Source organism: Prionailurus bengalensis, chromosome B3 (assembly GCF_016509475.1).
Source record: "Prionailurus bengalensis isolate Pbe53 chromosome B3, Fcat_Pben_1.1_paternal_pri, whole genome shotgun sequence".
In the NCBI taxonomy this organism is placed as follows: domain Eukaryota; kingdom Metazoa; phylum Chordata; class Mammalia; order Carnivora; family Felidae; genus Prionailurus; species Prionailurus bengalensis.
Genome location: NC_057355.1, coordinates 135,545,577 through 135,561,339, shown reverse-complemented (window position 1 = coordinate 135,561,339; position 15,763 = coordinate 135,545,577). Strand labels below are relative to the sequence as shown.

Below are 15,763 nucleotides of genomic sequence, written 5' to 3'. Positions count from 1 at the left end.
TTGTGAGTTTGAGCCCCACGTTGGGCTCTGTGCTGACAGCTCGGAGCCTGGAGCCTGCTTCGGATTCTGTCTCTCCTCCTCTCTCTGCCCCTCCCCTGCTCATGCTCTGTCTCTTAATAATAAATAAACGTTAAAAAAAAAAAATAAATACATCCCTAGTTCAGAAATACAACCGTAGTCATTAATTTAAAAACTGTAAGAGGAAAATTAAAAATTCCAAGTGGAAGAAACTATGTTTAATTTACTTTACTATTTGTGACTTTAAAAAAAAATAGAAGAAGTATTTGCTAATGCCTCATGAGAACCTCCAAGAGGAAGAAACTATGTTTGATTTACTTTAATGTTTGTGATTAAAAAAAAATAGAAAAAATATTTGCTAATGCCTCATGAGAACCTAGTAAAAAGAAGATATAACACACACCAAATTCTTTGATCTCACCTTTTATCTACATAAAGTAGACATACTTGATACTTGAGCTATGTGTGGTGTGTCTTAGAATTTAAATGCTTCTTCCTTTTAGAAAATGTAAAGCAGGGGCACCTGGGTGGCTCAGTCGGTTGGGCGGCCGACTTCGGCTCAGGTCGTGATCTCGCGGTCCGTGAGTTCGAGCTCCTCATCGGACTCTGTGCTGACCGCTCGGAGCCTGGAGCCTGTTTCGGATTCTGTGTCTCCCTCTCTCTCTGACCCTCCCCCATTCATGCTCTGTCTCTCTCTGTCTCAAAAATAAATAAGCGTTAAAAAAAAAAAAAACTAAAAAAAAAAATAAATAAAAAAAAGAAAATGTAAAAGCAGAATACAATGGCTTTTCCCCTTGCCTCATAGTGTTGACCATATCCTTTGGAAATGGTGCTAATTTTATTGCCACACAAGTTTATGTTTTAAACATGCACATATAGAAGATTATTTATCTATTTATAGCTATGTATGTTCCCCAAATACTTTATGGTAATTTATACAGCTAAATATAGTATTACAAATGAACATAAGTCAAAAAGTTACCACTGGGATCGAGTGGAGGGGCATATACATTTTGGTGAGGATACGCAATACATATACCATGAAATTCTCAAACATGTCAATGAACATCTCTCAAAAACTACCACAACAGAAATAAGAGCAGTGACAGAGATTTTGAAACAGTGGAAAAAAAGATGAGAGAGTATAGAAGGGGTGATTGCTTTGGTTGAGAAGCAGATATTTCTTACATGTGGGGATTATGAATATTCACAGCCTTCCCTCCTTCCTCACCATTTCTGAGGAAGTACCATGTGTTGCTCAAACAACCAACAGATCTGACCTTTTGTGTGCTTACCGTGGAATTGTTGGAGACTTGAAGAAGCCGGGCACAGTGACTTAACTCCAAAACATGGAGGATTGGGCACAGGTTGTACAGTGAGGGCTGGCCCTGGGTGAGGCAGGAGAAACAGGGGACCATGGAGAAAATAATATGTTAAGGGATTTCCTAATCCCAGTGGGTGGCAGATTTAGTACCTTTCTGTACCCTTCTAAACTCTTCGTTTAAATCATTACGTGATTTAAAAAACAAAAACAAAAACAAAAAACTCAGATCCTTTCTGTAATTAAGTCCAAGTACAAATAAATCAATAAAACAGTGAAACAAAGCAAAGACCAGAGAGGAAATCTCCAGGATATTATTTAAAGTATGTTAGAGGCTGGTTTTAATGGGTGACACTCCTGACTGCTGGGATACAAAAAGCATCATTTCCTTTAGTATAATTCAAATTGCTGTGTTTTGTTATGCTTCCTGATACGCAAGCAAAAATTAAAGTGTTGTTGTTGTGTTTCTTTTTTTTCTTGTAGTTTTCAAGGGCAGACTTTTGTGGTTTCGAAAGGGTAAGAAGCTTACGTTTTCCAGGGGTTGGTTAGAAGAGGAGTGTTTCCCTGATGACCCGAGGGATGAGGCACAAGATTAAGAATTCACAACACAGATCATTCCTGTTACTGTGATATTATTTCCAGTTTGAACTTAAAGAAACTTACTTCCAGCAGACATTAAGCAATGATCTCCTTCCCTTTCAAAGGAAGAAGTGTATCTGCTTGTTTCATTGGCCTCCCCTCCCCCACTTCTTCACATGTTCTCTCCAGAACTGTTGTGGTTGTTCGGGTGTATTCTGCACAAGGGCACCCCCTTGAAAAGAGAGTTGGGGCTGAAATTTGGCTAACACTTTTCTCCCGGTCCATCTACCCCGCCCCCCTTGTGGGTCTCTGCCTGCCTGGAGAAAGGGGCACCTCCAATTTTCACAAAAGTGCCATTTAAGCCAGCCACAGCTCCGCTGCTGGCCTGTGAAGGGTGGGGTGGGGAAGGGATTCCATCCGTCTTTTCTTTCCTCTGTTATTACAAAGTCAAGTTTTGTGATTCAAGTAGGTCATTCCCATCAACATAAGCATGCTTGAGTTCGGAGCCCACCACAAAATTATGAGGATTCCTAGCCTATTGCCATGGCCCGTCCCCCTTCCATCCTCATGCAGGCCTGTGGGCACACACCCAGCTGTGCACGCACACACACACACACACACACACACACACTCACTCGCTCTCACAACCTAGAAGGAAGGAGCACTTATGTCTCAGGACACAAATGCAACAGATTCCTGCCACACTAACTGGAGGAAACGTAAAGCAGAGACCCAGGAAGGTCTGATGGGCAACACTGATGTACATTAGAAAGAACAGGGGGAAGTACCTGCCAAAATAGAATTCCGTACCCGGCACAACTCTGTCATTCAAGAACGAGCCAGAAGGAAAGAAAGTTGCACAGATAAGACATTAGCGGAGCTTACTACCCAGAAACCCCCACGAAGGAGTGGAATACCAGAAATAGTGACAGACCTAAAACGTATGCTCTAAACTCTAACAGAGGAAGGAACTTCGTCTGTGAGCTCCACTCTGGGATCCGCGTCCAGCACGGTGCCTGCCACAAAGTAGGCACTTAGTAAATATTTGTTCCAAGAATGGAATTGGCGTAAAAAAAAAAAATTTACAGTTCCAAATTTTGTGTTTAATACTTGGGCGGAACCAAAACTCCAGATACTACAAGGAGGAAGGGAGATGATTTTCAGCGGATGACCAGCCTATTGTGAGACCCTCGTTTGGTGGGAGAATCAATATGGGGAATCATTTTGGAATTTGATAGAAAAACGTATTCAGTTCAACACAAACCATACAGTTTAAGGGATAATTACCCCAAAAGAAAAGGAAATATGACCTAAAGCTTCCAACCCACCAGAAGACGGGAAGAAGATTAAGGACTAATCCATCAGTTCCCACAAAAAGCAAGAAAGGAGGAAAACAGGTGCAAAGATAGAAGAATGGAAAACCAACCATAAAGTGAGATGTTAGAAATCAATCCAAATATGTCAGCTAAAATTGAATCATACAAGAAGCAATAAAATAAAGAGACAGAGGGGACTATACCCTGAGCTCTTTTCCTTACCCCTCGGCTCCCACTAACTTTCATCTGCAGTCCACCTGGCTGTCAACTCAGCAGTGTTGGGGATGCTAGACAGCTGGACTCAAAGCCTGAGCTTTGAGGAACCCCTCAAGCTTTGGGGAACCCCAATGAGGAGGCCTGGCATGTCTTTCCTCTCATGGGTCAGGTGAGAACAAGGCATTTGGCAACCTGCAGGTAGAGGGCTAGAAGGTGGAGGCTCCTGGAGAGTGCTTGGCTTGCAGAAATCCAGGAGCCCCCAGAGAAGATTTCAGTCAACCTTGTGAGAGTGGCTGGCCTCCTGGAGAAAAAAAGCCCAGTGGGAAGGCTGTTTTCTCCCTGTGCCTGAGGTGAGCAGGGTGAAGGAGATGGAAGCAGAGAAGCTTCTTTCTGGTTCTGAGGTGAGGGGGAATGGCAGCCCAGAGGTGGAGAGACCACTTGGCTTTCTGTTACTTCACAGTCTGAGATGCTTCCCAAACCAGACTTGAGTGCTCCCTTCAAAATACGTCTAAGCCAGCTCAGCAGACGGAGAGCACAAAAGATCATTAGAATCAGACCATACAGCAGAGTTGCTGACGGAGAAGGTGATAAATGAAGAAGAACAAAATGAATCGACTCATTTAACAATTATCCAATGAGCGTCTATTCTATGGCTCCTGTTCTTGGCACTGAGATATTAGCGAGAAGAAAAGACCACCAACATCTATTAGCTTAGAGTTTCAAGTGCCACATGAAAGTAATTTCTGGGATTAAATACCACACTTTAATTAGAGTGTCTGATTAAAAAATAGGATGAATTGGGGCACCTGAGTGGCTCCATTGGTTAAGCATCCGACTCTTGATTTTTGGCTCAAGTCATTAACTCACGGTTGGTGAGTTCAAGCCCCACCTTGGGCTCTGCACTGACAGCATGGAGCCTGCTTGGCATCCTCTCTCCCTCTGTCTCTGCTCCTTCTCTGCTTGTGCTCTCACTCAAAATAAATCAGTAAACATTGTTTTTTGTAATGGAATAAATTGAAGGATAGAATAGCCACTGTTTAGATGCAGATAAGCAGTGCTGAAGATGAAGAGGAAGAAACTTCTCAAACCAGGGAAGATGGGTAAAAAATCACGGGGCAAAGATCAGCCTTTGAGGATAATCCAAGTCTAAGAGGTGAGAGAAGTTTGGGGAGGAATAAAAAAGGAACAGATAGAAGACAGGCAATACTAACACAAATAGCAGAAGAAAATTACACCAAAATTAAGAAAGATCCAAGGCTATCTATTGAAAAAAACCACTATATCCTGGAAGAATTGAAAAAGATGTATGCTTGGGCATCTCCTAATAATATTTCTGAATTTGACGATTAAGGGGAAAATACTACAACTTTCCAAACAGAAGAAACAAAAGCAAAATATACCTCACTGGCATTAGAGTTCACTTATACAGCAGCAGAAGCTGGAAAAGAGTAAAATACACATCTACAGGCTATCAAGACAGAGGGACCAAAATCCAAAAATCCTTTTTCCAATCAAGAGATTATTCATCTTTCCAATTAAGAAAGAGTTTGGAAAGTGTATCACCCAGTTATTCCAGCTAAGGAAAATACTCAGGAGAGAACTTTAACAAAAGAAACCAGTGAGCACAGATGTTGGGGAGATAAAGAGAACAGGAAACAGTGATGAGCAGTGCTAAGCTGTTTCTCTCGTTTCACCTAATATCTATGTTTTCTGTCTGTGTAAATCAAAACGGAGTGCTTGACGAAGATCTGGAAACAGAGAGAACATGTTGCAAGGGAAATTAGAATTTCCAACATCTAAAAATGACTATTTTCAAACAGTAATACATTCCCATAATTAAAAACCAAAACAGTTACATAAAAATCTACATTAAAAAGTCCCACTTGCTCCTTTGTATATACTCTCCCTCCTTCTTCCTGTCCCCTACATCTTTTAGATTTTCAGTGACACACATTTATTTATTTACTTATTTATTTATTTTATTTAAAGATTTAATTTTTAAGTAATCTCTACCCCCAGTGTGGGGCTCGAACTTAACCGAGAGAGCACAAGTCCCACACTCTACCAGCTGAGCCAGCCAGGTGCCCCCTCAGTGACTTTTAAATGTAAATTTAAATAATTTTGAATACAAACTCTCCTCACTTGCTCCCACTATATCCTAAATACGAACATATCTGTTGTTTTCACTTAGCAACATGTCAGGGGGAAAATGCCATATTAGTACGGGTACTAATTGTTGTTTCTTGCCCAACCATTTCCTTTGTTGACATAGAATTTTTCTCCATGTATTTGCCTCACACTCCTGAGCTATCAAACTTTAGAAGTTTTCATTAGGTTTTTCTCTTTTTATATCTTAAGTCTCCCTATTGCCTAAATGATATTTTTATTTCTTCTTTTATGTAGGTTGACTATGTCAAAGGAAAATTGTGGTATAATGAAAAATGTTTTGCCAACAGAGAACACTTTGAAGGTAAATTGAGAAGAGATATTAACAGGCTTTTTTCAACATAGATGGCGTATAAAGATGAAACAAAATGACATAAGATAAAAATAGAATAAAATAGAAAAGTAGGTTTATTTTATATAAGTTAATGGCCTAAAACTGAGGGGGGGAGGGAAATTAAATCTGAAATAGGCAGGCCCTGTTATAAGTGAAAAAAAATATTGTATTTGAATATACTTAATTAATGATGCATTTAAAACTGTAGATGCTGCTTTTAATTTCTGTACCTTTGTATTTTATAGTTGATTATGTTACTATCACCTTTGAGAGAAACAGGACCCTGAGTGAGGTATGTTCTTAAATATTTTAAAAGGTAAGAAATTTTAGGGGTGCCTGGGTGGCTCAGTCGGTTGGGCGTCCAACTTCGGCTCAGGTCATGATCTCACGGTTCATGGGTTTGAGCCCCGCATCGGGCTCTGTGCTAACAGCTCGGAGCCTGGAGCCTGCTTCGGATTCTGTGTCTCCCTCTCTCTCTGCCCCGCCCCCACCTGTGCTTTGTCTCTCTATCAAAAATAAATAAAATGTAAAAAAAAAAAAAAAAAAAAAAGGTAAGGAATTTTATTTCTTGGATTATTTCATGGATTGTTATTAATCTAAAAAAACGGCAGTTCTGCAGACTGAAGGACTTCATCCCTCTTCGTGCCCAGTTGTGTTTCTACTTGGGTTTAACGGTACTTACCTAGCTACGTTAAATCTGGAACTACACAGTAGTGCTCGAAAAACAATTCATGCCAGAAAGAGAGGCTTCGCAGTGTTTTCTGGACTCCCCTCCCCCCCGGAAGAGAAGCACAGACAGCAAAGATTTATCACTATTATTTGTGGTTGATCGGGAGAACACAGTGGCTCACTAGTGTATCTGCTTAAGAGAACTAATTAGAACTTATATTTTAAAAATGGCATTAACTTTTCCTTTCTCTTTTTGTAGTCAAGCTCTTGTTTTTACAGCAAAGAACCACTCCGTCAATGGTTACCTTGCTTACCTCACATTTTAAAAGGAAGGAAAACTATCACTTCAACTGTGGTAACGTTTCTTGTTGACCAAGAGCACAGTGCTGGCGTCTACCTCTTCTCCAACCAGGTAAGCGTTACGGCCCCGGGGGGTTACTCTTGATGACACAACAGTGAAAATTTACCCTTGCAAATTTATCTCCAAGTTCTTGTTATCTTTGGCAGTAGGAGTGGCTATAATTAACCACCACAAAATTATTTATGGTTGATAATATAGTTTAAGGCACGTTAGGGATTTCTTGCCTCTGCTTTACCGTTCAGTTTGATGAAAACAGAAAATACGATGGTGTCTGCATAGTGATTCTTCTTTACTTCTTCTCCGGGAGAATATAAGCTGAGCTTGGTCTATATAAGGTTAAGGTTCCATAAATTGACTCGTTTAAATGAACAAAAACTGGGGCACCTGGGTGGCTCAGTCGGTTAAGTGTCTGACCTCAGCACAGGTCATGATCTTGTGGTTCATGAGTTCGAGCCCCATGTCGGGCTCTGAGTTGGTAGCTCAGAGCCTGGCGCCTGCTTTGGATTCTGGGTCTCCGTCTCTCTCTGCCTCTTCCCCCACTCTCTCTCTCTCAAAAATAAATGAAGAGTTAAAAAAAAAAATTAAAATGAGCAAAAAATGGGACTAGCCCTACCCTTATAATTTTAGTGGAGAAAAAATAATTTTCTTCTACCCTCTTAATTTCAGTTGTTGAGGCCCTGCAAATTAAACTGATAAAAGACAGATAACAGGAGAAGAGAAAACAATCGATTTACGCATGCGGTGTACATACATGTGGTTGAAAATCAGTGATGAGAGACTCAAAAAGGCGGTTCAAGTTTGGGGATTATATACCATCTTAATAGTTTAAGGGGGCAGGCGAGAAAGGCGCGTAAGGGAAAACAAGTGAAAAGATAACAGGAGAACAAACAGGAGATAAGAAAGTTTGGGATAATGTTTGCTCATACAGGTTTGAGTGGTTTTCCCATCTCCTCAGGGCCATAAAACTCCTCTGGAGGAGGGATTTGGGGTGGGTTTTATTTGTGTTCTCCCTTCTGGAAGTAGATCTGCTCTGAAGAGGAATTAATGATAGTTTTATTTCCCAGAAGTTGCTGCTTTTAGTCAGAGAAGGGAAGGCTTTTTTTTCTGCATCTGTTGAATCTTAAATGTCTACAGCTTAACGATGATCTCTATACCACACTGGCATATCTTGGGGTACACTTTGTGACCCCCTTCAATGCCACGATCCAAGTAGAGTTGTAAGGTGACCCAAGCATCCACACTTTTAAAAGGTAGGGTGCCATGACAGTTGTAAGCATGGGTGTTGGAATCGGTCTATTTGAGCAATAGCTCTATGATAAACTTCCCCATGCCATTTATTATAGAAGCTTGGACAAATTATTTAATCTTCTAAACCTCATGCTCAACATCCATAAAATGGGCATATGAGGCAGGGAGAGGCAGAGCAAAGACACATCGATGGTTGCCACTCCTTTCAGTTCTCTTCTGTGCTAATGGATGTGTCCCTGTCTTAATCAAAATCCAAGTAACAGGAAACACAAAAAATTGTCACATCGTCTAGTAATACAAATGGTAAAATTCTTATGATTTGTTCATGCTTAATCTATTTCTAGAAAACCACCACTGTCTCTGTGAGCACCCTAAAAAATAACAAACCAGGATTAAAACCAAAATTTCCACTTTTCGTATTTCCTTCATCATTCTCTTCTCCTGTGGGAATGGTATTCCATCCGCGAAGCCATTTTCTCTATGCTTATGGTGATCAGGTGAGTACCCAGGACATTTCACGCTCTAGGGTAGGTGTAAATCATTCTCTTGTTCTATGCCGAGTGGTTATACGTCAAGTAAAAAACAGCATCATCCTGATGATCGGGGAGATAGAAGGCCCAATGAAGAGAAAATGAGAGCAGAGGAATTAGGAGAGTGAATACAAACAAATCCTTTGCAAAGTTTTGCTGAAAAGTAGAGCGGTAAAATGCAGCAATGGTAGCAGGAGGAAGGGAGGTCAAGAGAAGAGGGAGAGGGGCACCTGGGTGGCTCAGTTGGTTAAGCATCCAACTTCGACTCAGGTCATGATGTCACGGTTTGTCGGTTCGACCCCCACCCCCCGCCCCCCACCCATCAGGCTCTATGCTGACAGCTCTGAGGCTGAAGCCTGCTTCACATTCTTTGTCTCCCTCCCTCCGCCCCTCCCCCACTTGTGCTCTGTCTCTCAAAAATAAACATTAAAAAAAATTTAAAAAGAGAGAGAAGAGGAAGAGACAGAAGGAATTAGGCTATGCGGATGGGAATTATTCAGTAGAGAGGGAAAGACTGGTGATGTGGGTGAGAGAGGGAAAAGTTGCTGGAGCGACATGTCTAAATACAGTACCAGGAAGAAGGGAGGGCTTTTGGATTCCAGAGCCGGTAAGTGGGTAGATGTGGTAATGGAAGGGGGTGGAAATTTGTCTTTTATTTTCTCCACAAAGACCAAAGTTATTGTTTGAGCAAGAGGGTGGAGGAGCGTTGGGGGTTTGAGGAAAGAGACGACAGAGAGAGATAGTTGCCTACGAGAGCGGGAGAGTGGATTGACGGATGAGAGAAGGCAGTACAATTGCTTGGGCTTTGTGCTCATGGATTCCAAGTGCGACCAGTTCAGCATTATTGTACGTTCTTCTCTGTGGTCAGTTGTGGGGGTCCACACACATCGGAGAAGACAGAGAGTTGTATTTAAACACAGTTGGAGTTTTATCAAGAGGTGATTAGGAAGTAAAAGAGTGTACAGAAAGAAATGCAGTGAGACAAAAAAAAAAATTAAGAAATCAAAGGCATGAGTAATAAAATGTAAACAAACTATTTACTTGCAGAAGATCTGATTGCCTATGTAGAAAACTTAAAAGGTACATACACATTATTAAAAAGAGGAAAAGAGTTAAACAGTGGAAGGGAAAGTCAGTTTCATTTCTGCTCATGATCAGCAAATTTGAAAGCATAATTTTTTAAAGTTTATTTATTTTGAAAGAGAGAGAGAGTGAGCATGAGCAGGGAAGGGTAGACAGAGAGAGAGAGAGAGGGAATCCCAAGCAGGCTCCACACTGTTAGCACAGAGGTAGACGCAGGGCTCAAACTCACAAACCATGAGATCATGACCTGAGCCGAAATCCAGAGTTGGATGCTTAACTGCACTGAGCCACCCAGGCACCCCTGAAAGCATAATTTTTAAGACCTTATTTACAACAGCAAAAACAAAACAAAGCAAAACTACACACACACAAATTTTAAAGTATGTAGGAATAAATCTAAGAAAAGATTTCTGAGACTTATATGTAGAAAATTATAAGCTTTATTGAAGGACATTTAAAACTTTAAGAAGAAACAGATAAAAACATACTTGTAAATAGGAAAACTTATAATATCATTTCTTCCTTAAATTAATCTGTAGATCTAATACAACTTTAATTAAAATCTCAAGGCTTGTTGTGGAGTTTAAGTTAATTCTAAAGCATGTATAATGTATGTCAACTCTACCTCAGTATAAAAAAATTTTTTTAAATAAAGCCCCCAAAAAAAGTATATATGGAAAAACGAAAGACCAAGAATAACCAAGACACTTCTTTTTTTTTGTTGTTTTTTGAGTTTATTTATTTATTTTGAGAGCAAGAGAGAGCCCAAGCAGGGGAAGGGCGGTGGTGGGGGGGGGGGGGGGCACGCGGGGTGGGAGAGAGAGAGAAAATCCCAAGCAGGCTCTGCACTGTCAGGACAGAGCCTGAAGTGGGACTTGATCCCATGAACCATGAAATCATGAGCCCAAATCAAGAGTCAAACACTTAACCAACTGAGCCACCCAGGCACCCAAGATGCATCCAAAAAAGAATAAAGATGAGGGATTTGTACTACCAGATATTAACAGTTTTTAAAAAGTTTTCATAATTAGAATGTGTTTTGACCCAGGAACAGACCAACTGACCAATGGAATGAAATAGAAAGCAAATAGACCCATTCATATCTAGAATGTTGATCGAGGCCAAAAATAGCATCACAGCTGAGGGGAAAATAAAAGATTGCTTAAAATAGGGTGGGAAGCATTGGTTACATATGGAAAATGTTGCCACATACATCACGTCCAACTCCTGATGGATTAATAATTTAAATATAAAAACTTTTACAAGAAAATATAAGTAAATGCCTTTCTGACATCAGGATAGGGAAAGCATCTTAAGACATAAAAAAACAGCGACCATTAAAAAAGGTAGCATCACTTCCATTAAAAAGAATTCTGGTTCTGCAAGATGGCAGATTTAGAATCTTTGGGCCCTTGTTCTCCCATAGACACAGTGAGTTAGCTACAAAATACAGATCAGAGTACCTTTGCAAGAACTCTAGAGACCAGTTGATTAGCTACAGCACCCAGACCAACATAAAGCCAAAAAGGGATTCTAACAAAAGGGGTAGGAAAATTTGCCCATCTGTGCCCCACCCCCAACCACCTTAGCATGGCACAACCAGGAGGAAACCTCCCACACAATGGAGCTTCCCTTGGGATAAAAACAAAAGAGTGGGCCTTGCATCCAACATTCTGGCTTGTCTGAGGGAGGCTCAAGGGACTGGTTTCAGTCTTGCCTAACCCAGAGCACTGATGGAACTGGCAGGATTTTTTGGAAACTGCTGTAAAGGAGGTGGAGTAGCATTGCCAAGATGGCGGAGCAGGAAGCATCAGACATCCCTTTCCCCCCAGAGACACCAATATAACAATATGCAGACCACAATACCTTTGAAAGAACTCCAGAATCCATTTGAGAAGCTACAGCATCCAGACCAACCAAGAGATTCCAACAGAAGGGATAGGAAGACTTAACAGCATTTTCCATATCCATCCATGACTCTCCTTCTATTTGACTTAATGTAGCACCACTTGGAGGAAGCCTCCCCCTCCGGGGATCCTCCCTCAGGATGGAAACAAAATAATTAACTGTGTGTCCAACATTCTGGCCAGACTGGGGAATCTGTGTCACCTAACTCGGAGCACTGATGGAACTGGCAGCCTTGTTCGGAAACTGTTGAAAACAGATATGACCTCTGCAGCACTTTAAAGCTGCAGTTCTACAGGCACATGCCAGGAGCAGCAAGAGCTTATGGGTGTCTGGAAGGAGAGGGATAAACTGCTTAGGCAACTTGAAACAACTAAAAACACAGCACAAGCCAGAGAAAACACATCCTTGGAAGAGATTGCAGAAGTCCTAGAGCCTCTAGCTGGTCTAATTGGTAAAGGTCTGCATGAAGCCAGTCCATAAACAGTGGGAGAAGTGGTTGTGTAATCAAATGCCCAAGTCTCAAAACAATAGCATCACAAGGCATGCAAAGAAACAGGGAAACATGGCCCAATCAAAGAAACAGAATAAAACCCCAGGAAATGACCGTAAAGAAATGCAGACTTATGAGCTGCCTGACAAAGAATTTTAAACAACTGTCATAAAGATGTTCAACGAACTAGAAGTGAGCACGGCTAGACAACTAAAAGAAATAAAGAAAATAATGAACTAATGGAGAATATAAAAAATAGATAGGAACTGTAAAAAATGTCAAACAGAAGTTCTAGAGCTCCAACATACAATAACTGAGCTGAAATACTAGAGGAGTGGACGTTAGACTTACTATTTGAAATCATCAAGTCAGAGAAGCAAAAAGCAAAAAAGAATGAAGAAAAGTGAAGAGAGTCTCAGAGACTTACAAGGACTATCAAACAGACCTATCTATGCACTATGGGAATTACAGAAGGAGAAGAAAGAAAGGAAGAACTTATTTAAAGAAGTAATGACTGGAATTTTCCAAAGCTGAGGAAAGAAATGGATGTACAAATTAAAGAAGCTTAAAGAATTCCAATAGGGATGAATCCAAAAAGACCAACACCGAGACATAATCGAAATGTCAAAAGTCAACAAAGAATCTTGAAAGCAATGAGAAAAAAGTGGCTCATTATATACATTGGAACTTCCGTAAGATTATCAGTGGATTTCTCAGCAGAATCCTTGCAAGCCAGAAGTGAGTGGGATAATACATTCAAAGTGCTGAGAGAAAAAAAATGTCAATCAAGAATACTACATTTGGCAAACTGTCATTCAAAATTGAAGGAGAAATTAAGATTTTCCAGGAAAACTAAAGGTGAGGGAGTTCATTACAACTAGACCTGTCAGGAAGGAAGGAAGGAAGGAAGGAAGGAAGGAAGGAAAAGAGGGAAAGAAATTACTGAAGAGCCTCTTTCAAGGTGAAAATAGAGGATGCTAGATAACATCAAGAAGTCACGTGAAAATTTAAAAGTTTTCCAATAATGTAAATACATGGACAAATTTAGTACTTGCACTGTAATTTTGGTGCATAAATTCACGTTTAATTCTCGTATAGAATTTAAATGAGAAAAGCATTTTTTAAAATTATAATCCTATGTTAATAAATATATAATATAAAAAGATGTAATTTGTGACATCATTGACATAAAGTGGGAAGGCAGTGCTATGTAAGAGGAGCTTTTGCCCACAATGAAGTTAAGTTTTTATCAGATTTAAAAGAATGCTACAACTTTAAGATGTTTTATTGCAATGGTCACCACAAAGAAAAAAATGTATAGGATATATGCACAAGAAAATAAGGGAATCAAAGAATGTCACTACAGATAATCAGTGAAATGCTAAAGGAAGCAGTAAGAGAGGAAAAGAGGAGGAACAGAAGCTACAAGACGCACAAAACCACAAACCAAATGGCAATAGTAAGTCCTTCCGTATCAGTAATTACTTTAGGTGTAAATGGATTAAATTCCCCAGTCAAAAGACAAACATAAGCTGAATCTATAAAAACAAAAAACATTGAGAAAAACTCTCAGGATGCAACCATGTTCTGTCTACAAGAAAATCACTTTAGATCTAAGCACACCCATAACCTGAAGGTAAAAGGATTGAAAAAAAAATATTCCATCAAATAGTTACCAAAAGAGAGCGGGGTTGGCTATACTAATACCATACAAAATAAACTGTTAGTCAAAAAGTGTTGGAAGAGACAAAGAAGGACATTATATACGAATAAAAGTTCAATTCACCAGGAAGATCTAACAATTATAAATATTTATGCCCCAAGCCATCAGAGCTCCTAAATATAATGAAGCAAACTTTAAAAGAATTGAAGGGAGAAACAGCAATGTAACAGTAGGAGCCTTCAATACCCCACTTTCAATAATGGATAAAAAAACCAGACAGAAGGTAAGTAAGAACACAGAAGACTTGAACCACACTGTAGACCAATTAGACCTAACAGACATAATCAGATGACTCCACCTGACAACAGCAGAATATAAATGCTTCTCAAAAGACACAGAGAATTCTTTAGGACAGAACATAAGCAAGGCCACAAAAAAGTCTCAACACATTTAAAGTGACTGAAATTATACAGTGTTTTTTTCTGATCATAATGGAACAAAACCAGAAACCTATAGTAGAAAGAAAACTGGAAAATCCATAAGTATATGGGAATTAAAACAACACGTTTTTAAACAACCAGTGAGTCATAGATGTCATCAGAAGGAAAATTAGAAAATGTCTTAAGAAAATGAAAATGAAGGAGCACCTGGGTCGTGGTTAAGCATCCGACTTCGGCTCAGGTCATGACCTTTTGGTTCGTGAGTTCAAGCCCCACGTCGGGCTCTGTGCTGACAGCTCAGAGCCTGGAGCCTCCTTCAGATTCTGTCTGTCTGTCTGTCTGTCTCTCTCTCTCTCTCACTAGAACTCTCTCTCTCTCTCAAAAATAAATAAAAACATCTTTTAAAATGTTAAAATGAAAACGAAAACAAAATACACCAAATTTATGGGACGCCCCAATAGCAATACTAACAGGAAAGATTATAGCTACAAACACACACATTAATAAGGAAGAAAAATCTCAAATCAACAACCTGACTTTACATCTTAGGGAACTATAAAAAAGAACAAATCAAACCCAAAGTCAATAGATGGAAGGAAATAATAAAAATTAGAACAGGGATAAAGGCAATAGAGAATACAAAAATAATAGGAAAAATCAACAAAACTAAGAGTTGGTTCTTTGAAAGTTGAAAGGCCAACAAAATTGATCAACCCTTAGCTATATTAACTAAGAAAAAAAGAGAGGAGTCTGGGAAGGGATAGAGGAGACCACAATTATCTAAGATAAGGTATAAACGGAAAATTATTTGGACGGTGGTCAAAGAGACTTCAGCTGCATTTACAACATGTTAAATTTAAGAAAAGCCTATTTTCAGGTATAACTTGTCATTAAAATTCATTTTTAAGAAGATCTTTAAAAACCTGAAATCTTCATGTGAATAAGACTTAGGCTATTAAAAAAGGTACCAGGCAGGATTCATCCAATACAGGATCTGATTTATCTTCAAGCAACCCATAACTGAAAGATGAGGGGATAGAGACACTCACGTGCTATGGTGGACTATACGTGAGGATTTACCAAGGTCCCAGGACACCCTCTTGCAAGTGTCCGGGGCCTCTTCCACACAAAACATGTTCACATCCAGATCGGCTGGATGCCTGGAACATGGAAGTCTCGTGTCAGTATGAGGTGAGCTCGCTCCTTCCTATCCAAGTACACCCAACATTTCATCCTTTTAGAATCAAAGGGACCCCACTTGGGAGATGACGGGATACCTTCATTCTCTTACACATTCACCACGCACACTGTGTAGACCTGTGACTCGGCCACATACACTGTCATCCAGGCCCTAGGAAAGAACCAGAGCGTTGATGAAGTGGGTAAGGAGTCTGTACGTATGTGCGTGCATGCGTGCGTGC

At 40.0% G+C, this 15,763-nt stretch overlaps 1 protein-coding gene across 1 annotated transcript in view; it reads left to right on the top strand.

Annotated features, from left to right (window-relative positions):
• Window positions 1-15,763, top strand: part of CATSPERB (cation channel sperm associated auxiliary subunit beta) — a 109,617-nt gene that overhangs the window by 38,240 nt on the left and 55,614 nt on the right. The window contains exons 10-14 of the mRNA XM_043556852.1: window positions 1,823-1,855; window positions 5,854-5,920; window positions 6,196-6,242; window positions 6,879-7,031; window positions 8,573-8,725. Of these exons, the coding sequence (XP_043412787.1) occupies window positions 1,823-1,855; window positions 5,854-5,920; window positions 6,196-6,242; window positions 6,879-7,031; window positions 8,573-8,725 (453 nt within the window). The remainder of the gene's footprint in view (window positions 1-1,822; window positions 1,856-5,853; window positions 5,921-6,195; window positions 6,243-6,878; window positions 7,032-8,572; window positions 8,726-15,763) is intronic.